This window comes from Coturnix japonica, chromosome 1 (assembly GCF_001577835.2).
Source record: "Coturnix japonica isolate 7356 chromosome 1, Coturnix japonica 2.1, whole genome shotgun sequence".
In the NCBI taxonomy this organism is placed as follows: Eukaryota; Metazoa; Chordata; class Aves; order Galliformes; family Phasianidae; genus Coturnix; species Coturnix japonica.
The window spans coordinates 99,293,231-99,318,012 of record NC_029516.1 but is presented as its reverse complement, the minus strand read 5'-3'; the positions used below and the strand labels follow the sequence as shown (position 1 = coordinate 99,318,012).

Sequence of the window (24,782 nt, the reverse complement as noted above, 5' to 3'; positions counted from 1 at the left end):
GGCTTTTAAAAATGAATTATGGATCTGAGGAGATTCAGCATTGGCAAGGAAATATGAAAAGCTACTTCTGTGCAAGCTAGTGAAGCAACAAAAACAAGTTTCTGCTTGCATGTTTGTAGAATCGGAACCCATCCTCTGCTTTAGGAGTCTGCCTTTATACAGTGAAACACGGTGCAACTGAGCTGACATCTTAAGGCAGCTCAGTGTAACCTGGTAATTGCAGAGAGCAAGGGATCAGGGAAAACTTAACAATAGAAGCCAAGAACTCAGAGGTGGCAGCTCGGCTAAAAGATGACAAGAGGAAAGGGTTATTATCGCGTGGTGGTCTGTTACAGGCACAAATGTCATAAAGAAGAGCTGATGCCTTAGGCGACAATATTAACACCTTGCAGGTACAGAAGCAGGCCAGGAATATGTCTGAGGTAGAAACTGCAGAGATCTGCTTCTGCTGGGCAGCTCCCTGAGAGAAATAAGGGGGAAGCTAAGTCATCTTCCACTGGGTCTTCAGCTGCCTTCAGGTGGAAGTGTAGGAGGTGATGTACAGTTGAGGAATGGGGATGGTCTTTATCTTCTGGTGAAAAATCAAAACTTGAAGGATTTCAAGTTAACCTAATTGAAAAATTGGTTTAATCTACAGTGTCCGTCTGTACAGCCAGCTTAACCTGCTGGATTCACTCCTAACATCACACAGCTTTGTGCTTACTTGGGAAGACACGTCCCATCCTTTCCCATCCTGGCAAAGGGAAGGAACTACGTGAAACTCCAGTATACCACATACATGAATGCTGCAGTAATGCACAGTCCCTTCACAGTTGTTAATGACAGGCTTAGTGAGGCAGTGGAAGTTGTGTTAAGCTTGTTACTTACTCCCAGGGTCCCAGCTCTGTCCAAAACAATCCACCCAGATTATTGCTGCAGACACGTGGCCCTCACACAGATTGGTTTGCAGGACAGAGATTAAAACAAACAAAACAAAGCATGAAATGGAAATAAACCCAAACAAAATAGAAGGAAAATAGCCCTTAGTGCATAATCAGTTAGGAAAATCAGTGTGGTAAACAGGGAAAGAATACAGGTCTTCAATTTATATATCGGCTACTTATTCAGTAACACTGAAGAAAAGCACGTGTTGGCAGCCAACCTTTTTCACTTGTATACAGTAAAAAAGAAAACAAGACAAAAGGGTGCCAGCATGTTATGTACAAAGTTGCAAACAAAGTGTTGAGGAACTGAAAGCATGAATGACATTCTACTATACAGCACTTTCACACAGCCAAAGCTACTTTATTTTACAAGATGAATCTTTTGCATCAATCCTTGTTTGGTTGTTTTTTTAATCCTGAAAGCTCAGTAAAAACAGTAAAATGAACCCCCTTAAACAAGATTTCAGAGACAACTTACAAAATGGAATTTGCATAGCACTGTAAGTCTGTGTATTTTTTTGGGCACAGCTCTTTTTCCAAACTACAGCAGGTGACAGAGTGAGGGTCGGTTGGTTGGTTGGTTGTTTTTTAAGCAGATTCTGATGCTTCCAAACACCAAAAAAAAAAAAAGAAAAATCAAGTGTAGGAAATAACTGTAGAAATGTACAAAAATATATACACATGCACAGTAAATGTGGACCCTGTAGACAGTTTTATTACTCGTTAGATTTGGTTGATAATGATCGTCCAGTACTTACGCTTCCCTCCCAGTTATGAGTTTGTAACAATCAATCAAGGTTAAGGAGGGTTAGTTCCCTCTAAGAGATTTTCCTTAAAGCTTGAGTACTTGCTGGTGATCTTTAGAAGAATAACATGCCAATTTACACAGCTTGCTGGCTTTCAGGCAAGCAGCATTCCACTGTCACAGCATATATTTCTGACAAAGCTGAAGCAAAATAATGCAAACGGGTACAGCTTGGCTCTGTGCACAGATGCAAATGCACATAATAAAGAAGGTCTATCTGATGCCTTGGGGCGAATTTGCATTCCTCATTAGCTTGTGCTGCCCACTCTGCCGCCCTTCCCAAATTAGATGGTGATGAATCTAAATATGTTTTATACCTTGGCTAAGAACAAAAATACGACCCAAAACCTCGTGTAAGACTGAAAATCGGTTCTAGCAGCTCCCATACTAAAGAATACTTTCAATTTAGATTTGAAAACTATCATTACGTTCCAGTTTCTGTTAAAGCTTCTATTTTTAAAATACGTTTCCTCTTTAAAAAAGATAGAATGCTTCTCTTGCTAATGGAGTTTGTAAAGCATTGAAGAAATAGATAATCAGCTACAATCAGGTACTCTCAAAAGTGAAAACAAACAAATGAACCTTCTTCTGAGTGTCAAAAACTGCAGAGTAGCTTCTAGCCATGGGGGTACATTTAAAGAAATCTGGGTAGTTCTCTGAAAACCCAGAGAGGCCAAGGGTAAAAGGAAACGTGACACATTAGGCTTATGGATGCCAACCCAATGTCTTCCCAACCCCAAAGTGTGAAGTAGAATCATAGAATCACAGAATCATATAATTACAAGGTTGGAAAGGATCTACAAGATCATGTAGTCCAACCATTCTCCCATTACCATTGCAACCACAAACCACTAAACCATCTCTCGTAGCTCCTCATCCAGATGACTCTTGCACACTGCCAGGGATGGCGACTCCAATTATTTCCATGTCATTTTCTGGTGGCTAGCAATTTGAGGCAGAACTGGTAAAACAAGCTTCCAGAGTTTTCCCTCAAAATCATAGCAGTTAAAAACATCAGCAAGTATCTTGGTGCAGAGATTATCTGAGACGAACAGATAAACTAGCCTTCAGAATAAATGGGGGGAAGCATGGCAAAACAAAAGTTGCCATCTGTAATGAGGAGATGGTCTCGCGAAGACCAGTTCTGACTTCAGTCATGTGGGAATAAGTGAGGGTTACCGTGTAAGTTGTCACAGAGAGGTTTCACTTTCATGTTATGGATCAGAATTTGCTGCCCACATATGTGCTTATCTCTGCCTTACAGAACTCCTGGCAACCTTTCTATTTCTTGGGGGCAGGAATTTAGCTGCATCTGTGCATGCCCCTCTGTTCAGCTGTGCGTACTGCAGCTCAGCACTACTGTTAGCTGCTTCCAATCCCTGCATCACACTCATTCAGAACTGACAGCTCTGGAGCAGCCCATCACGGATCAAAATGTTCAGAAATAGGGAAATGAGCAGCTGTGATAAACTGTGTTAAAGTTCAAATCCAGCATTACCATGAAGAGGATGGACTTCGCTTCACAGACTTAAGCCAGGATTGTGCAGCTGGGACTGCTGTACACAACAAACTTCATACCGAGTGACATAAGTGTGTGGACATCCAGGAGACGATATGAACTATTCCCATGCATCCAATGTTCAAAGAAACTGGAAATGGATTTTTCACTTGCATCTGTGGCATCCCAATGAAACGCAGTAGGGCAAAGTCTGTCCAATGTTGGCCTTACCGTCACCTAATATACTTCTCCAGGATTCCAAAACAGAGCTGTTGACCATCTTCAATCTGAAACACTCTCTACAGTGTGAACTCAGCATTTCAAAAAGCTTCCATCCTTACATTTCTGTAATCAAAATGCACACAAAGCAAATACAGATTCTGGGGGTAGTCCTAAGAACAAGTATTTCCTTTAGCAATTGTCAGCTGTACATTGATCCCCATTTGCTGGTTGCTCCGACTATTATTGAAGAGCTTGTGCCAGCTTCCCTTTTACTGGTTTCATCAATGCCAGTAGAGATCTGTAGAGCTAATGAGTGCCTACATGAGGCAGGCCTGGGAAGGATTTACAGTCCCTAACAATGTTTTGCTCAGAACCAGCAAAGTTGCATTTTCAGTAGACTTAAACACAACCTTCAGACCTACTGGGCACATCAACCAGTGACAAAATGCAGGAAGACAAAGACCCAGCTATGCGAGGTGATTACAGTAGGACTGTTCAAACTGGAAAACTCTCCAAGTTCCAGCCAGGTTGTAAAGGAATCATCTGTGGAAAATACAGACAAGCGAATATACAGACATCAGTAGGTGGTGACAAGTGGTAGGTATCACATGGAAGTGAGCAGACACATTCACTTTTTTTTTCTGTGAATACTAGGCAATTAGGACAAGGTAGTGTCATATTCATTGGTCAGCAATTAAGTATAGAGCCCTTCAAGATATGTTAAAGCAGAACAAAGGAACGTTGCCAGTGCTGTTCGTGCCAGAGACAAATATTTTGCTCAGTAACACTAAGTCAATTGCAAGAGCACATTCAGCCCACAATGAGCAACAGAGAACTGTAATCCCTGTTGAGCCAAGATGTCTGGATACCAGTTATCCAAACATATCACAACCGGTCCTTCTTCAGCATCAGCTGTTTGTGCCTTCCTCACTGAAAGACGTTACCATGCCAGCAGTCTCAGAGCTCTCCCCCCAGCTTCTCAGACATAGGTCAACATGATGCCATCTTGGAACTGCAAATCCCGCTTTGAGAGCGATATTGTTGTTCTTCGTTACAACGCTCAGTGCTGCCATGGCCCATTTCAGTCATCTTCAGAGGCAATGCTGAACTCCATGAGTCAGCTTGCAAGTCCATACTGAAAGACATGGTGTCTAATCTAATCAAACAATAAATGAATGTTTTGAAAGGTGGAGAGAGAAAATGCTCCTATAGCTTTATGTTTATTAAACTTATACAGCATGTTGGAAAGCAAAAGACAAAAAAACATGATATATTTTGTTTATTATTGCTCTTAGAGGGCTTGGTAGTCAAATATACAAGCTACGTTCTATTAAACCAGAAGAAAATTGTGTAAGATATAAAATCTATGCTCACTTTTCCAACCCAAGCCACTTGCTAATCTTTGTCAGTGACATTAACTTTAGCTATTTCAAGTTATTTTAATTTATACATACTGCGTATGTGTGCGTGCGTGTATATAAAAACCCCTATTTTAAGAGGCAAAATTCAAAATGAAGAGCTTTGTGTTGGTTTTGTACTGTTTTGTGCACTGCTGTATATTTCAGTTTTCCAAATGGTTACTGATATGTTTCCTTAGAAGAGCAAATTAATTAAATGATGATGCATGTACCATATTTTCAAAAAGAAAGCATGACCAATAAGTTAAAAGGAAATAAGAAATATGGGTTATTCTCCCCTTGATGTACATGCATTAGTCCCATGATTCCTAGTAGGAAGTTGCATGCACTGAGAGGAGAAGAGTATCCCATAAAGAGAAAGGCTATTAATTCCTTTCTCCTTTAAACACTACCCCTCTTCTCAACATTAAGAAGGGATTTATTTTGTGAAAATCTTGTCATGCCCCATTAATATACTGCTTAAAATGTAAGTATAAAACAGTGATCAGCCTGCTTTGCAAGCCTCGCTTTGCCAGTACAGTCTACTTACACTCACTATCATCTTCAGGAAGCAAGTATACAGCATTTGTAACACCTCTCTAAGAAACAAGAATTATACCCAAAATATCCATTAATGAATTACTTATGGGAAAAGAAAAGGGAAGGGAAAAGAAAAGAAAGAAAAGCCCGCTGGTTTTAGTCTTCTGCTTAAAAAAGTGAAAAATCAGAGTGTTATCTTTATCAGCATTTGCAATCCTAACCATCTTTAAGTACAAAAGCATTCAGTAAGGAGAACAGAGTCATGGCTAGGATCTGTTCTCAATTCCTAAAGAGTATTCCAAATTTCACTAACAACAGTTGCTTATCCTTTATCTTAGGGAAGATTTTTTGGAGTTGAAAGATAATGTACTAATGCTGAGGCTGCGGGTACATTGATTCAGTGAGGATAAGTCTAAGCAGAGACAGACAACACAGGTCATCCTTCAAATCCTTTTGTTGGAAAAATCACTCGTAAAAATCAAGTGCACGACAACAGTGATTGATGACCCACAGTAAAATATTCTTCCAAGTTACAAAATTTCTCTTGTAGTTTTTGAAAATAGAGAAACATGTAGGAGAAAAGGCTACAATCCAACAGAACAAATATGAAAAGAAGGTAAATTATTACTCTTTTATCTTTGTTACTAGGGCAAAGATGAAAAATAACTATCAGTGTTCTGATAAGATCCTCTGTTTACAGAAGTGAGATAAATATTCTAGTGGCAGCTGGGTTAAACTGACAGACCTCAAGGGTCAGCTTCTGCCCTCAGCTATGGATCTGCAACCCATTTCCCACTGTAGCTAAATGCACATTTTGGCCATCAGATTTACACGTATAGGTAACTCCCATCTATCTGTAAATTGTTCTGTAGTTGTGCAGACAGCAGTAAACTGCAGTAATCTTAGACTGTGCATTTAGGGGGGGAAGGGGAAGGGGGAGAAGACAGGAACAGCCATGATTCTGATCTCTATTTTCTGTGGAAAAATCTAAAGGTCAATGAGCAAAACTAAAGGCATTGAATATCCCTGAAGAGACCCCATAGTCATTCTAATGCTTAACAGCAACAAGTCACCTTGTAATATTCTTCACATTAATATCTATAGCACAACCAAGTAGAAAGTGCAGCATGCTCTACACATGAGTAGGATCTCACTTTCATCTGTATCAACTCCCATTAGAAGTTCAAGAGATGCCAGTATTTGCAATCTGACTGCTACAGACTTTTCCTTTGAGAATTCTTGTAAAGGACAGCACTATGAAAACTATGGTGCTCATTTCTGCTGTTATCTCCCTTTTTACTAAGAGACACTGATTGAACTGGACTTAAGTGATGACATACATCAACAGAAACAGAGGGAGAAAACATCAGGACAACTGGACAAGTTTCCTTCTTTGCACAACTCCAAATCCCATCGTCCAAATTCAGAAAACAAACCGAACTCGAGCAAGTTCAAAATTACATGTGTGTACGTTGTGAAACAGGGCAAATCACACTCAAGACTGAAGTAATATCTGGTGATTAAACAGCCTTGAGCAGTTGGCAGGAGCTATGATGGGAAATCTATACCAGTTAAATACCAGTGGATCTGTTCTATGGTATGTACTGATCAGTAATGCAACGCTTCCAAACTCCGCTACCAATTCTCTAACATTACAGAAGTTTTAAGAAGTTGCCTGAAAAATAAGAAGTATCAGTGTAACATACAAATAGGATTTAATCTGTAGCCATGACAACACAACCTTTCCAAAATGACTAACCCGGTGAACATGTCAATTAACTCAAGGATGGTTGTTTTTTTTCCTGGATCGTTAATTAAAAAAGTTGAAAATCAACAAATGCTGTTGGCTTTAGCAAGAGGAAACGTTCTGCAGCTCCTCTTGTAAAAGTGAATGTAGTGCTCTTGACAGAAACCAGTGTATTCAGTCATCTGAAGATGCACACAGCCCATATTCAATGACATCATTTTCTCCCCCTACCCCCAAACAAAGCAAGAAAATTTAGGTTCTTCCTCCCCCCACCCTGATTTTCTCCCACAGTTTGACTACAGTAATCCTTAAACAGGCAGAAAGTCGATGCATTCTCTTCAGGTGATTCCTCCAGATTCTTCATTCTTGGCTCAAGTTTTATTCATTAATATTAGTCATCAGTTATTAAGAAAAAGATAGTTTCTAAATGTTTATTGTTTTTGTGGTGTTTTTTGTTGTTTTTTTTTTTAACTGAAGTTAATCGGATACCATAGTCTGGTTATACGTGCCCAACTGCAGCTGTCAGTTATTCCTTTTTCTTGAATTCTTGGTTGCCATAGCTGGAGCCTTTTTCTATTTCAGTTACTCCTATCAGTCTACGAACTCCAAAGGAAGCTTTAAAACATAACAGAGAAATGGGATGTATATTAAAGCCAGCTCAAGGATTCTGGAGATTACATTAAGAACAGAAGCAGAACAAACATACAAACATGAGTTATTCCAAGCCTAAAGTCAGTAGATACTACAAAACGCTGCTTTTCAACTGTGCACTGTATGAAGTTGCATGTAGACCACCTGTTTTTGTCTGAGTTTTCCTTTTTTTCCTCCAAAATGATAAACAATATGTGCAGTCTGACTATTTTCTCCTTCAAGCATGGAGTATAAGACTCCCTTGCTATCGATTGTTATAGATAGTGCTTAAGATATGAAGGCAAGTCTGCCTGGATTCATGATTTTCAAATAATAAAAATACTATACAAGGTAAAAGACTACATAATTTGCTCTTCTGCGAGTCCCATTCATAATCGTAATGCACAGAACTAATGGCTCCTATTACATGTCACTGGGCTTAGCACCTTGTCTGCTTTTATTACCTGCTCCGACAAATCCCAGGAACGCAAGGATAAGGAGAGGTGATCCACTTGCAAAAACTCCAAAGCCAAATGTGAAGAGAGGGGAGAGAAGAACTGTGGCCCAGAAGAGGAAGTTTAGGAGAGTCCATGGTCTCCTAGGTGGTTTGAACTGCTGGCCAGGAAACGTGCCTTCTTGGTTGTACATTTCTTGCAGAGCATCCTGCAAGAAAGAGAAGGTGGTTGAAAACATAACCACATGTTTACATTAAGCAATCCAAGACAAGTCTTGGACAACATCAAGGACATCCTCTGCAGTACATACTTGTCAAGAATGTACATGGCATCCATTTCCATCTGCTGTTGCGGCATTTTTGCTGTTTGGGCATTTCAGTTGACTGCCAGAGCTACTACTACATAAGCCCTTTGAAGGCTATGTTGGTCATGATCAGAAAGTGAAACAGCATTGGCCTTTCCATCACCAAATAACTTCATCTGCTCTCTTAATCTGATAGAAGTTTAGGGCAGTATGAGGCAACAGTTCAAACAGTACTGGCCTCTTAGCTGGATGCTTTTTCTTCCTGTTTTTAATTCCAGAAAGGTCAGAGTGATTTGAGCAAATCACAGCCCAGCAATGCTGTGTATACAGCGAAAAAGAGGAAGACAGATCACAAACTGACCAGCAAAGACAGCACTGTACTAACCATAAATGCATTATTCTTCTCTGCGTTATTCTTCTCTGGGTTTGTAAAAGTGCTTTCTAAGACATCCAAGTCACTACCAAGGATGGTTCAAGTTAGGCTATTTCTTACTTTTTCCCCTGCTTAAGCTGTTTTCCTTTTAGCTTCTCTTATGAAGGGCTGAGATGTTCAAGCTGTTCTTTGCCAATAACACAGCCTTTTGAGGCCTTATCTATTGTACAGGAAGAGCATTTTAAGGATTCCAGTTACAACATACTGCTACAAGCATAAGATCAATATATGAAATACCCACATATATAAATTATACCTCCCCTGACAACATCTCTCATATCTCTCAAGTTTAATGGAGGAACAGCAAACATCAGCAAGGAACACCAAGCCCTCAATTTGCAAGCAAAGCAGAGCATTCTGTCCGAAGAACGGAGCCAAGCAGAATGGATGCTCTGTGCTGCATCTCTTTGCCCTGCTACTGGTTGTTTAACGAAGACACAGAGAAAGAAAGGCCCTGTAAAATACCTCATGAAGTTCTCCCCAAACCAGGCAATTTCAGCAGGAATTCTCATACCTAAGAGTATTCCAGACCCTTAGAATTTGCTGCCTTCCTACAGACCTACAGGCTAAGTGTAAGCTTGGAAATGCTGCAGTGTAGGCTAACACAGTGGAAGAAAAGCAAAGACAGTTATTATTTCTGTGCTTCCCATTCCCCACACCCCCCCAGAGAGGAGTAATACCACAACCAAAATATACATATCAGCTTCAACAAGCCAACAATTAGGGCTGGGCAATGTAGATTACAGTTCTTTCCTATCTCCTGTTCGATCTGTGGTCATGAAATAAACTATCTAATGGGGAAAAAGATAAGAAATGAGAAAAAGCTTTGAGCCCTCTGAAGGCACTCCAGCCATTTGTGACGTCTGTCCCTGGAAAGAGATCCCAGGGACTATCTGTACAGCGCCACACACCACTTCAGAGGTATTGCAAGGAGACAGAGAAGAAATGTGTGGAAGAAATATACAAGCAAAGTGTTTCTGAGAGCCTGGACTGGCTGCCTGTGGCACAGTTATCACTCTCCTTGAGTTCATAAGAGCATCCACAGGGAATATGGAGCTTTTAGAAATGTGTGACAGAGACCCAAGAGCTGAAGAACGTAAAAAGATGGTTGACTGCTATTAGTCTTCTGCAACTCAGCATCTATGAAGCCCATTGTGCTTCCCAACAATTTGAGAGCTACTCAGTGGCTGCAGAGGGGTGGCTAAAGGGCTCTATTAACAGCACACCTACACTGCTCCATTCAATATTCTGAGGAATAGCTACCAAATTAAATATATTTCCATCTCTTCTCTCCCTCTGGTGGAATTTCTCAATTCTTTAATATACTACCCCTGAAAATTCTGAAAGCAAAAGAAAAGAAAGGAAAGCTATTTACCTTTTCTTGGTAAAGCTTATGAAGCCAGTTTGCAGCTTCCTTTTCATCTTGAGGGATATCTTCCAGAGGAAATCTCCTGGTTTAGTAGAGCAGTGAAGGAATAAACAACAACAACAAAAGAATTAAGAGAAAATACAGGTGTTTTGACTTCAGACCTTTATTAGAGAAGATCTCCCATTCAATAAAAGACAGCCTAGATGTAACAGTGTCACTGATGGCACAGTTCTTTCTTTAGTGCAGATGAATTGAGACTGATTTGCCACCTAAAAACTTGGATCTTTATAAGAAAACATCTTACAGCAGGGCAGTAAGAACACAAGTGTTATTTCTGGGAGAGCTCCAGACTCAGTGATAGCACATAAAATTTATTTGCTGCTGTTCAACCAGGGGAATGTGTTTCCACAACTCGATGTAAAGCCTTTGAGCCTGCAGCGGCAGAGGGAAGATACTCTAACACATTTCTAATAATTTCCGTATCCCATAAACAAACTGAAAACTAGGGTTTGAAGATTTCCTTTTAATAGCTCTAACAGGAGGAGATGCTCAATTAATATAAGTAATGCTCAATAAAAGCTCGGTGAAAAGTCATTTGCTGAAAGCTCTTTGCTACAATTGTTGCTGTGTTGATGCTGCCACTAGAGGGTACTCACAGCAATAACATTTACCTGTTTAGCTCTGGAGTCCATCAGGACAAAGACTGGATCACCTACAGAACTAAGCTCCTTACCTTTGCACAGGTATCTGCATATGTATATGTGAAGAACAAGAATTTACATGCTTCCTTTCTCTATCTAAGCCATGTCTGCTGCAGACATAAAAGGGAAAGGAAGAAAATCAACAGGAAAGTGTTGGTAGCTTCTATGATCACAAGGAGGCCTTGAAAGAAGAAGGAGACAGAAGAAAGCAAGAAAGAGAAAGGACATGTATGTGTGCATGTGTGAAGTATATGCTGTGGTGTTAGGTGTTAACAGTCAATCTTTCAGGCAAAAAAGTAATGAAGAATGTGAGGAATGTATAACCTCAATTCATACGATGTTTGAAATTCAGCATTATTTAACTTCTAATCTGCTAGTCAAACCATGAGACAGAAGGAGAGAAACTGGCACAGTAAGGAGCTTTACGCCACTTACTATAAGAAACTACTAGCTTTGGACAGGCTATTCATACTATGTGCACACTTACAATAGACTGGAAAGGGAACAGAGGAATTAGTTGCCTTTCTGCTCCCAGCAGAAAAACGAAGGCGGTATGTATGCACCCTCACTGCAAAAGCCTTGGGGAAATCCCAGCTGTACTGACAGTGCTGTCATATCCAGCCTTAAAAAGCCCATCCAATGTGCTGTGACTTGCTGGGCAAAAATCAGGGCACGATTCTCAAATATGAAAGCAAACAGAAGCAGGAGTGGCCTACAGAGAAAAGAGAACTGCAGCAAAGGACATTTCCCTCCAACATCTGCATACACTTTGGACACACACAAAGCACACATCTTAAGATCACCTCCATCATGAGATACTCACCTTACACACATATCTGCTTCATATTTCTTTCCATAGAGAATTCCTAATAAAGATGGGTTCTTGTTTCCTCTGAAATTTAGTGTTACATCATATACTGCTGAAACTGTTGTAAAGAAGAAAAAATAGCTGTTACATCAGCGATTCTAGCAAACACGTTACCAGCGCCCTTGCATTAAACAGCACCAGGGCCCCTGCATTAATGATGCCATATGGCAGAGTCCTTCACCACTTTGTGCTTACATGTTGTATTTATCTATTTCAGCCACCTGATGTTATCAACTATGTTTCACATGTGCTACCAAAACACAACCTGACTTGGTGAACTAAGCAACAATGGCATACATAAGAAGACTGGTTTTTTAATACTGGGCCCCCCAGTACAGAAATAATGTGGAGCTCTTGGAGCAGGTTCAGAGGAGGGTCACTAAGATGATCAGAGGGCTGGAGCACCTCTCCTGTGAGGAAAGGTTGAGGGAACTGGGCTTGTTTAGCTTGGAAAAGAGAAGGCGCTGGGGAGACCTCATTGTGACCTTCCAGTACTCAAAGGGAACATCTAAACAGGAGGCGGAATGGCTGTTTACAAGGGTGGACAGTGACAGGGCAAGGGGAATGGTTTTAAACTGAGACGGGGAGGTTTAGGTGAGATATTAGGAAAATGTTTTTCACACAGAGAGTGATGTCACACTGGAACAGGTAGCCCAAGGAGGTTGTGGATGCCCCATCCCTGGAGGCATTCAAGGCTAGGCTGGATGTGGCCCTGGGCAGCCTGGTCTGGTATACCCTGTACATAGCAGGCGGGTTGAAACTGGATGATCATTGTGGTCCTTATCAACCCAGGCCATTAAATAAATAAATAAATATTAAAAAGAATAATTGACACAGTGAATGTTTATTACTGCCAACTCGCTAACTGTATTTAACACAATGAATGGAATACGCTGTGCTACGCATTACAGTTAACATGAAGAAAAAACAGCTTGCCAGTACCTGTTCCCCTGAGACACTGGACAGCAGTGGTGAAACCTTTGGTTCTGGGCAACAGGTGGTACTTCAGTTTGGGCAGCCCCTTGGATTCAGCTACCTCCATACTGATACGATGCTTTGTCTCTGTAAAACGAGTTCCTTCACAATACAGGAGAAACTAGTATAGCAAGACAAAAGGCGAGAACAAGGATGTCTTGTGATCACAAGAAACCAAGCAGAACACCAGCATTTTTTGTAACATAAGCATATATCTGTGCGTGTGTACATAAACACTTCAAGAAAAAGTGTATTAATCATTACCTTGCTCATTTACAATTTGTACTGTATGAGCAGAACTACTCATCTGAGGACAGACCTGTTTGTTTGTCTGAAAGCTTTTCCAATTATTATTTTTTATTACTCGTACCAGTTGTGTTCATAAAATTGATGTGTTTTCCTAAAACCTTTACCTTGTTCATCATGTAAAGCATTAATCTGACTGTAAGATCCTCCCATACTGACTTCAGGCAGCACAAAACTATCTATCTGTCCTTTTCCAGCCTCTACGTTACGACTGCTCTACTTAAGAGAGAAACCAGAAATAGAGCAAAGCCAAGCCAAGAACCAACAAACAAAGCCCGTCTGAGCACCTTGGGGTGAAGATCTTTTTAGCCCTGGTCATTCTGAAAGGTGGACGTAATTCCCATCACACTTCGATTTTACCTTTGAAATGGTGCAGAACTGAAACACACAAATCTTTGCACCACAGGTACAACAGGCACTGGGGGAAAGCAAAAGTTGCTACTACTCTTTCTCACAGCAGTTCCATGTAATGCTGTAACACTACAGTTCAAAAGAAAGACTTGTTGAATGAGTCACTATATACCTGCAGTTTGTTAGAGCTGCAGCTGCTCCACTCTTCCTCTGTAGTATATGCAAATAATGTCCATCAAAAAAGGTAAGTTAAACGAGTGTTAAAACTACAAAGCCATGCACAAAGTAGTTGGAAGTGCCTGAGTGTGTGACAGCATTGGAGCTGGTCCTGCCACCTTTATTGGGCCCTTGAGGACCCATTATGAAAACAAGATCAACCACAGGCAGGTGCTGAGGACAGCTGAAGATATAGAGGCTAATACTGCACACTGAGCTTCTGGTCTTGAATTCAAGTTCTCTTTCCCCTATACCAAACTCTCATCTTCTTGTAACTCAATGGAGAAGCGACCCTTTTGAACCAAGTACATGAGCAAGGCACAGACTGCACTGTGAAAAAGACCCAGTGAAGGAAGGCTGTACAGACAGTGCTAATTACAACACTTGGAATGCAAAAATAAATAAATAAATAAATAGGGAATTGATTTGTTTAAGTCAATTTTAATCATGATTTAAATTACCACGCAGGAAGTCTTGATTTAAGTAATCAATGCTATCTATATTTTGCATTTATATTTTTTAAGTTGTTTTCTCCAGAGACCAGTACTTGGATCTCAATACAGAATCATTACAATATATGGATTTGCAACTATCATACAGACTTGATGAATTTTAAAGGGTATGTTTTTCCTTCTTTTATTTTTAAACAGTAATCAGAAGGATGTATTCAATCTTGTTCATACTGATGTATTCTAGTTATTCAGTGCTTGAAAATACATTGGCCAGAATCCTCTTTTTCTGAATCTTGTAGTTTTGTAATGATAGAAAATCCTGAACGATGCACTCACTATGAACAAGGTAAGCACTACTATTTCACCATTCATTTTAACAAGCTGTGCTGAATGGCATCAAAATTCAGTTAAAATGTGCATAAAACCTCTTAAAATGTTTTATGAGCCAAATAACCACACTTTTAATGTACTGCTAGAAAATCAAAACACTACATTTACTTCAATATTTTCATTCAAAGATAAAAGAAATTTAATAGTTTGACTATTCCATAGCAAAGTCTAACAGCATTGCATATAATGAAACGTACACGTTTACCCTTGGCTCCAAATAATGTCAAAATAAGAAGGAAATACAGTAAGCTTACAATTGCTTTTGCAGTTATGCGTGTTCTCATATAGACTTTAAGGAAGCATGATTTTATAGACCAAAGGACATACCAACGCATGAACTTCCTATTAAAACCTATGGTGTGTGCACCCATCCACCCACACGCATCCCCTTTTCCAGAAGAGACTTTTTTTGTGTTCTTTTATCCTACCACAGAAAATGTAACCTAATATTATGCAGATTTACCTGTCAAATACCGGCTGTTAATTAAAAGGATGAGAAAGTATAAATGAAATTATCCTAAGCATTGCACAAGTTTGATTTTATAAATTATCTTCAAGCCCGTAAATCATCTACGCAAGCTTCTGAAGTGCTTTCCAAATGCCTATCATTAAGAACAGGCAAACAGAGCAACACTTTACATTCACATACCAAAAGATGCCCTGAAACAGAGCATGTTTGCCATGATAGCATGTAAATAAAGTAGGGAGCAAACCTTCTCCTGATATATAAGGTATTGCACTGCAAGAGCACAATTTCACTGTTTCACTTCCAGGCAAGTCAGTACCAGAGGAGAAAAACTGACACTTACCCACATGTATTCAGGATAGTCAGCCAAACGTTTTAATCCCTCAATTACTGTATCTCTGTCTTCTTCCCATTTCCTTTTGCAGAAAACAATCTCAAGGAAGTACCATGTCCAGCCAATTAAGGGCACGTACAATAGCTCTTTCTTAGCAAGAACTTTGGAACTCTTGGAGAAAGACAAAAACAACAAGCCAAAAATGTCATGGCTGAATGTGATATGAAGCGAAAGCATTAAGGTTATAAAAAGGTGATAAAAGCTGATGGGGTTTTATCTGAGAATCTGCATGGGTTTAAGATAGACCTCTTAGTCCTCCAGATGAAGAGAAAGCTTATGGCACATACCCCCAGCACTCCAAAGCGCTCCGTCATAGTCCAGCCACACAAGAAGTCAATTTCAAAGTTGTGATTCAAGATGATGATGACATGCTCTTTCCCAAAGGTATTCACCGTAGCCTCGTCTGAGAACAAGGTGCACTCTGTGCCCGACCACCATTCCAGCAGCATTACTAACTCTGAGGAACATGAAGAAGAGAGAGAGGAGTTAGGGCTGATGCTTGCTTACAGAAAACATTCAGTGTTTCAACAGCAGCCCCATGCAGTGCCTGGTCTTTTCTGACTCCTGACAAGACTTGTCATCTTCTCAGTTCAACCCAGATGAGATTAAAGGAGAGAATGTAAGTCTATAGACCTAATTAAAACACTATCCTTAAGCAGTATTTAGAGAACTGGATATATGCAATATAGATACTTTAACATCTTTTTAACAGTGGCAAGTTTAGACATTGTAGTACGAGTGTGAAATTTTCTGATCACCAGAAAAAATATCAGAAACTTTATACCTGAAAACAGACAGCTGAGCTGCTGATTGCTCCACTAAATGAGTACACATTCTCCCAGGTGGAACACAAATTATGCATAGATGCAGCCTAATGCTTTTACTCAATATGAAACAAGGTTTATGGAGATAAACAGACCTATGAAGAGCTTTTAAAGGGATATGGTGCATAGGTCTTCTGCAAGAGATTTTTAATATTAGAACACAGGATTCTTAACATTCAATATTATGGTCACCGACAGAGTCAGAAGCAACAGAGATTCAAACTAGTTTATCAAAATGCTTGCACAAAGCCAGGAATGGTAAACTGCTTCTTTTGTGTACAGCAAAAGAATGATCAAGCCCTTTCCCCTCCATCTTCTCCCAGCTGTCAGTATTGCAGTGTATCTCTTCCTCCACTCTGTACATTTCCTTCATTATCCACTCTTCTTATATTCAGCTTCCTTCCTTTTCATCTTAAAAGACCTTCCTGGATGTGTTTAAAAACCATTTGGATGTGGTGCTCAGGGACATGATTTAGTGGAGGGTTGTTAGTTAGGGTACTATGGTTAGGTTGTTGTTGGACTCAATGATCTTTAAGGTTTTTTCCAACCTGAGTGATTCTATGATTCTATTCCATTTAAATTCAGCACACATTTAGCGTAGTTACTATGGTTTGACTATTAATCTCTTTTCAGTACAACAAGGCAGATGGAAAGCATTGATGGCATCATGGGACAACTATAAAAAGTATGAGAATAGTTCATTTTCCCAGTAGGAAGATTTGCTTTCATGCAAACTGTAGCTATTGGTATTTTCTCATTCCAGTAAGTTATAGATGCAATCAAACTTTGTTTGCGCAACTATGGCAGTTAAAAACTCCAGCTCTTCTGATGCTACCATTAGAAATATGCAAGGTCGAAACTAGGAGGAGTCCTTTCAGTTCTCTGCATCAGATTCTGCCACACCACATTTCAATCTTCTGCCAGGAAGCCTTGGTTCTGCAAAATGGAGCAGTGCCTTTCTGCATGAAGGCTTCTGGTCAGTGGGATCACAATTCACACTGTTCTGTCTTTGCTGCCAAATAGGAGTAAATCCAATTTTGCATCACATCACAGAGAAAGCAAACGCAGTACTTGGGTGAATAGTAAGGGAAAACCATCCTAATCTGCTGAAGACACATATCTTCTGTAGCTTATCTGCCAGGCTGTTCTCCTGTATAATTTTCAAGACTCCCTCATTTGGAGGCCTGACAAATGTATGCAATTTGTTCACTGAGAAAGTTCGACCCTGGCCAATTGGAATTGCAGCAGAGAAAAGAAAACTTCATAAAAACTAGAGTTTTTCATCATTTTTTTACAGCTTTATCTCCTTTGGGAAAGATGTTATCACTTTTCTTTCTTGTTCTGATTATTCTGGCTCAGTGTAAGAATCATAGAATGGTTTGGATTGGAAGGGATATTTAAGATCACCCAGTTCCAACCCCCTGCTATAGGCAAGGACATCTCCCTCTAGACCAGGTTGCTCAAAGCCCCATACAGCCTGGCCTTGAGTGCTTCCAGGGAGGGGAAATATACAGCCACACTGGGCAACCTGTTCCAGTGTCTCACCACCCTTATAGTAAAGAATTTCTTCCTAATATGTATTCTAAATCTATCCTCTGCCGGTTTAAAATCATTTCCCTGCCTGCTACATGCAAGCAGAATGTCGTCAGCTTAGAACTATGTTCTTTCATGTTGGTGTTTGGGAGACTGGAGTAGTGGTACCAAATGTAGTGTAATGCTCCAAGCGATATTTCCTTGTGAACAGCTCTAGTAACTGCTACATTCACTACATCTTCTTAACAAAAATAAAATGGGTCCATTTCTTTCTCAACATCAAGTAAAAAGTCTGCAGAGTCTGCAGAAGTGTTCCTTGTACTATGGATTCCAAAATAGTGGAGGAAGCTTTGCTTAGATTTGCCAGATTTCATACTGAAAGAGGAGGGTTGATGAGCCAGAGAATTCATATGAGGAAACAGATTGTCCTTTACAAGTGTACTGATAAATGAAGCAATTATAACAAGGAGTGGGTTCATTTCCTTTTTCTTTTGGTGTGTGGGTTACAGCTATTTTGTGTGTACTGATCCTGTCAGTGCTACAGCAGGCCTGTATTTCTAAACCAAAAGAATGTACAACTTGCAATGTTTGGGATACTCCATGTAGCTGCCACTGAGAACTAATATTTTATTACAACAAAAATCCTTCCTGCGGTGTGGAATCCAAAACACCAAAGCAAGTGGGTTTATGACCTCCCAAACCATTCAATAAATAAAAAAATAAACAAGAGGTAGCTTAAAGTACTAAAATTTGAGTCTGGCTTTGGCATTGGACTAAACTAAACACACTGCTATCCAAGAGCATAAGTCATCAGAAGAGAGCTGACATGGGAAAACTTGGGATACAGACTACCCTTCATGAATTAAATATGCAGTGACGTGTTTACTTTCAGCCCAGAGTCAGAAATCTCCAGCACCAAGTTATTCCAGGAAGGTGCTGGCAGGAAGGACAGGGAGGAGGGAATGCCACCTCGTTAATGAAGGAGTTATCTGAACTGTACCATAAATGAATGCATTTCTGAGCCATCCCTGATTGCAAACAGCAGCTCTGAATGCTGGCAATCCACCCCAGCATACAATTACATACAGATGTGGGAAAGCAATGCTTTAGGTCAACTGACTCTTGCTGCTCCCCGTCTCTGCACCACGTCTATGTTTACATTATAAATCACAACCACAGTGCCTATTTCTCTGGCTCTTCCACTACAGGCCATCAGCACTGTACAATCCCATGTAATATTTGCATTCATTTTCACAGCTTAATTTCTCACTCATTTAATTTACAACAGGCTATACGTGAGCGGTTATCTTAGATGCAATGCATTTATCTATCTTCTCCAAATCATTTTGGACAATAATTTCCTTTCTTGTGTGCCTCTAAGACAATATTCTGAGTAGGTGGGACAAAAAACACAGGATAAGGACAATCATCTTAAAACACATCCAAACTTGATACTTTGGATAGTCTTTGTTGGTAGTACTTCACACTGATGACTTAAGCAATGTGGGTGCCTGTCAGTGGACTGATCAGTGGTAATTTGAGTACTTGTTCAGGTGATTCATTTACCCAAAGCAGGAGCTGGATGCTGAGCACTAAGGTGAGTGGTCGCACATATTGGGAGGAGATGGAGAACAGAAATAAATTAGATGATTCACTACTGAAATAGGAGGTGACATTTGAACTAAGGAGCCTTCAGAATGTTCACTTCAGAAATCTAATTTCCTGTTAAACCTTATGATGGCAAATGAAACCATCTGAAGGGGGGAAGTTTTGCAGAGTCTTGAAAGAGGAAAGTAAAGCAGCTGAACTCACTGTGTAAAGCTCTCCCAGAGGCAGAGGAAGAAAACTGTTCACAAGAGACACAAGTGTCATTGACACATACTGTGGGGTGTGAGAGAATTCTGAAGCTGTCACACAGTCCAGCTATAAAGGCATTTATTCTAGATGACATCTGTCTTTGCAGACTACACAGCCAATTTGAGCTCCTGAACAAGAGGTCAGCATGGTGCCTATACTAAACACCTGAAGCAGTCTCTGTGAATTCCACTTACTCACACTGCTTAGCAGAGGCTCCAAAGCAGGGTGAAGATGTTACTGATCAGCAGTGTCCTACCCAGAAAGGTAGGGTATGGGGTGGTAAGGAGCTTTACTTCCTACTGCTTTTATAGAACAGAGGGACAGTATGTCTCAGTGACTTGACTTCTGTACATTTGCCCAACATTTCAGAAAATGCAGTGGCTCTGAACTACTCTCAAAGAGTCTACTTCCAATATAGCAGCTCTCTTGTGAGTGTGTGCATATAGGTAGGTATTTTTTTCTTCAGTTAACAAAAAGAAACAAAAAACACTCCCCTCCCCACCCCCAGACCTCGTGCCTCCTTCAAGCATACTCACGGCTCCAAAGTGAATAGGCAAGACGACAGTTTACTCGGCGATAAAACTGCTTGTTTATGGGCCAGAGGACTAGTGTGCATAGTTGAATGAAGTTAATGATCAGTCCACTCACAACAAAGACGAACCCAATGAGGAGGTGAACAATGAACTGGGTCTTCAGAAAGGCAATGAAGCCCATGATAACCACTCAGAAGCGTGTGCAAGGGCCGTCACTCAGAATAACTGTCCTGCAAGAGAAAGAAAAGCATCTAATTGATTTCTGATTCACAAGTCCTGAGAAAGGGCAAAATAGGAGTGCTGAAACAGTTCATGCAACTTCAGCAACTGGAATCCAATCTCATAAACTCTTTGCTTTCCCAGTCTGCCTCATTCAGGTTTTCATACAGTAAATCATTGATGGTACAACTCACTTCCAAAAACAGAAAGGAACATTTATTTGCAATTTACAGCCCACCAAGAAGATCTGAAGATGAACCTCACACTTCTCTCTTCAGAGAAAGATCATACAGTCAGACAGCACTAGGAGGAACACAGACCCATGCACTCACAGTGAACCAGTCAAGCCCTCACTAGTAAACAAGCTGGGATGCAAATGCTGTGCCTTCTTGGTTTGCTGTCCCCGACTTGCAAGAGGAGCCTCATCTTCCCTGCACCAAGAAACAGCACGCTGATCCTCCAAGACTGTGTTAAGGAACTGATGCCATCCTAGCCTTCCCTCAAAGTCGGTGCACAGTTCTGAACAAGCACAGACAGCCAGGGGTTTCACAGGCTTTGCTATATTTTTGCTATGACTACAACAGTACAGCAATCCATCTGCAGAGCAAGTTCTTCACCCTGAAGCAGATATCATGATAGAAAGAGCATCAGCCTGGCAAACTAAGGCATGGAAATTAGGCATTTTCACATTCAAAAACCACACTGGAGCAAGTTTAATAACTTCTCACTTTGTCAAGCCACAGATCCATGATCAAAACAACCAATTAGTAGGGAAAAAAAGTGAAATAATAAAAAAATCCTTAGGCTATGTAGCAGTACAAACTTGATCTGGGAAAGGTTTTGGCACAGAACATGATCACTTCTGAAATAGCCAGAACACTTAACCTGGGCATGGGCCATGTTTATCTCTGGTGCAGGAAGCTGGGTGATGCATGAACCAGAATAAAGTCATAGGAGCTTAGACAAGTCTAATCCAACCAGTACAAATGTAGCTCAACAAAATTTTAAACAAGAAACCTGACTGAGTTTATTCCAGAACTGTTTTATCTCACACTGGTCTTTCTGACTGGTTGTGTACTAGACCTCCAATGAAGCCAACCAGGTTATCAAACCACAGATTCAGCGTCTCACCTGAAAAATAAAAGCACACTCCTAAATTTCTGCCAAAGTTTGCTGTAAGTATTTATGTTTTCTCTCTGCAAGTGTTGCAAATGACCAGAGCTACCAGTAGATGGTAACAAGTACATTTGACAAGATGTCAAGGTGATGCTGAAGCTTCCAATGCTTGAAAGCAATGCACCTTTTAGCTGCGAGGAACCAAATGCCACCTGCTTACATTACGGTGCTACTTACAGAACTCAACAGCAGTTTTACTTGGCAAAGCTTCTTCTCTTACTGTCTCTTCTACACCTTTGTTTACTGCCTTTCAAGCCACAAAGTGTTCAGCTTTTTCACAATTAAAATCTATCTGCATCATTAGTAATCTAGTCACTTCAGAAGTACATCACAGAGGGGAAAGGCACTATTGTGCCTACCACGGAATGCAGAGTGAGTTGAATAAGCTGACATTGAAGCTTCTGATGAGTAATCTACATTTTCCCAGTGTTTTCCCGTAAGAATGAAAGAAATATTTCTTCCAATAATAAATTCTTTCAGGAACAGCTGTTCAGAAGCAGAAAATCATGTTTAAAAAGAAGCAAGCAATGCCTCTCCTTCCTCTCCCCTCCCTCATTGAAAAGCTGCAGGGTGTAGTTATCTCCTAGAAGTCTAAACCCTGCACCACTGTTGACAGATACCATTCCATTCAGGAGTACCACCATGGTACTCGTTGTTCAGTGCCCTAAAACAGCAATGGGTTTGCTTATCTTTTCAGCTGACATGTGCTTCTCATAGAATCATCTGGGTTGGAAAAGACCTTCAGGATCACCAGGTCCAACCATCAACCTGACCTACCAAGTCCCATCACTAAACCATGTCCCTTAGTGCCATGTCCACTCATCTCTTAAATACCTCCAGGGATGGGGATTCCTCCTGCTCCAATGGTTGATGACCTCTGTGTGAAGACATTCTTCCTAACATCCATACTAAGCCTCCTCTGATTCCCAGGAATTATTTCTCAGGCTGTGACTTGCCTTCTATACAGACACATGCAAGCAGCTTCCCTGATCACTGTATCCTTCACAAGTATCAGACTAGTGCTTACTACCTCCCAAGTCACAGTTTAACCCTTTGCAGACAAGGATTATTAATAAAGCACACACAAAAAGCATGAATTAAAATGAAATTCCAAGTATTATCCTCAAATAAAATGTTTTGGCAGCACTTCTATAGTTTCTTTGCTTTGAGAAGTCTCTGGAGCACTCTGGTATTTGTCCTTTAAACTAAGGACGTTGCCATATTAGACACCAAAGAACGTGTCATGTTACCCAATGGAAAGCTGGAGACAACGTGGTGTGTTGCGTCTCCAGCTCTGTTGTGTGTGGAAATAGCATCTATCACCCTTGCTCCAGTGCCCTGCTCTGCACTCTGGCATAATCTCTTTGTGGATCATGAGAAGGGTAGAGAGAACTGCAACCAAAGAAGGCCTGGCATCCCTTCTGCCAGTCCCTCACTTAAATTCTCTTGATTTCTTAAGGTATTTATTAAGTTCCCCTTAACACAGGAATTCTTTATTTTCCTGCCTTCCTGCCCATGTAGGACAGCCATGCAATTCAGGACAGACCAACAGGCATAGGATGGTCAGCAGATGTTTTACTGAATCACAGAGACAAGCTGGGAAGAAGACAGAGAAATTTGGATGGAATGAGGAAAAGCAGAACTTCTACATCTCACTTACATATATGAAGACCAGCTAAGGGAAGTGCTTAGGAACTGAACATCTGCTTCAGCTTAGACAGCAAGTCTCAGTACGGTTCATTTCTTTTGAACACATAAGCATGTTCAATGACACGCTAGTAAAATCGCTCTTTTTCCCCCCCTTCCTTTCCCAAAGCAATTTGTATCTCCACGACACCAACCCATAAACATAAAACCTCTATTTCTTACTGTATAGCCACACTGAGAACCACAGGTAACTCTTTCACAGTCGAGAAAGGTCCTACTTCTCAATTCATGCCACAGGGCAGCACTAACGTAAAACTTCCACTGCCATTAAGTGCCTTACCTCACAGGGTCAACTCACTATCAGAGACGACTCCCCATAACATTAATCTTCTCCAACAAGAAAGTTCTGAAATACTTCACACCCTTCTGAGCTCCCACCCACATTTACATCATTCTCAGCTGAAGGGCAAGAACTGAGGCTCCACATTCACACAGATTTTCCTGTATCTAAAAGATACCATGTGCCTCTCAGTTGCACCGTCTTTCTCCGTTAGCCATCTTTCTGCATTCATCACAGCCATAATGATTAACGTGCTTTAAGACACCTAGATCTCTGCTAAATATGTCTCAAACATGCTAACAAGCTCAAGAGCCAATAAAAAGTAGAATGGCAGGGAGCAATACTGCATCTCTTTCGTTTCATTAGGAAATCAACTTAAAAACAAAACAGATGCAGCACAAACAGTGAGGCAGTTTGTGAAATATATATTCATTTGTGAACTCCATAATAAAATGAAGCCACTAATCATTCTACGCACTCAGTATTTCCAGTTCTAACTCCTGGTTTTAATTCATTGCTGCTGCCACATACATACAATCCTCTGACGTTCATAAGGTATGCATGACTAAGAGCACAGTTAGAAACTGGTCCTCTGGTTCTAATATTCCAACCCCGTGAGAATTCATGTGCTTAACAACAACCAAAGCTGCTGCAGCAGTCCTGACATCGTCAGCCTTTTGTCTCCAGGTTTTCTGAGCATGCCCTGTTTCTGTTTTCCAGTTGTTTCTGCTCCACTGTACCACGTTTATCTCCACTTATGGAGCTGATTACTGACAGCTTTTGCTCTGAACATGTTGCCCCAACCCTGATTTCTAGTATTTTGCCTACCACACATTTTTCCTAGTTGAAAAATTAAGCAAAAACCTTATGAGACTGAATTCTGCTACTTGCTTTTGTATTTTAAAACACTGTACTTTTCAGACTGAGCTTTGTGTGACTCCTTGCTGTCTGTACAAACTTGGCAGTCCTATGAAAAAAGGCCACTAATGCTGTAAGTTAAAAGCAGTACAAAAAAGCTCTTTCTTTTGGTGGTCATGTCTCATCAAGAGTTTCCCCACTGTTTTTCATAGCTCTATAAACTCTCTTATCAGAAACACATAAAGGAAATGTCACAACCCATATTTTCAAACTGAGAACTGCTTGTTCCGTGAGCTGTTCGGGGAGTGTGAGTGGGACAGGCATGAAGAGCAGCACCTGGAGCTAATGAAAAT

General features: G+C 40.5%; 1 protein-coding gene across 3 annotated transcripts in view; it reads right to left on the bottom strand.

The window, feature by feature from the left end:
- Positions 1 to 1,616: 1,616 nt before the first annotated feature.
- AGPAT3 (1-acylglycerol-3-phosphate O-acyltransferase 3) overlaps positions 1,617 to 24,782 on the bottom strand; it is an 88,682-nt gene continuing 65,516 nt past the window's right edge. For all 3 annotated transcript variants that reach the window (XM_015883787.2, XM_015883777.2, XM_015883783.2), the window contains 8 exons: positions 20,193 to 20,419; positions 15,730 to 15,899; positions 15,392 to 15,553; positions 12,835 to 12,988; positions 11,848 to 11,950; positions 10,330 to 10,405; positions 8,227 to 8,425; positions 1,617 to 7,747 (listed from right to left, as the gene is read on the bottom strand). In XM_015883787.2, the coding sequence (XP_015739273.1) occupies positions 7,659 to 7,747; positions 8,227 to 8,425; positions 10,330 to 10,405; positions 11,848 to 11,950; positions 12,835 to 12,988; positions 15,392 to 15,553; positions 15,730 to 15,899; positions 20,193 to 20,370 (1,131 nt within the window). In that variant the 5' untranslated portion in view covers positions 20,371 to 20,419 and the 3' untranslated portion in view covers positions 1,617 to 7,658. The remainder of the gene's footprint in view (positions 7,748 to 8,226; positions 8,426 to 10,329; positions 10,406 to 11,847; positions 11,951 to 12,834; positions 12,989 to 15,391; positions 15,554 to 15,729; positions 15,900 to 20,192; positions 20,420 to 24,782) is intronic.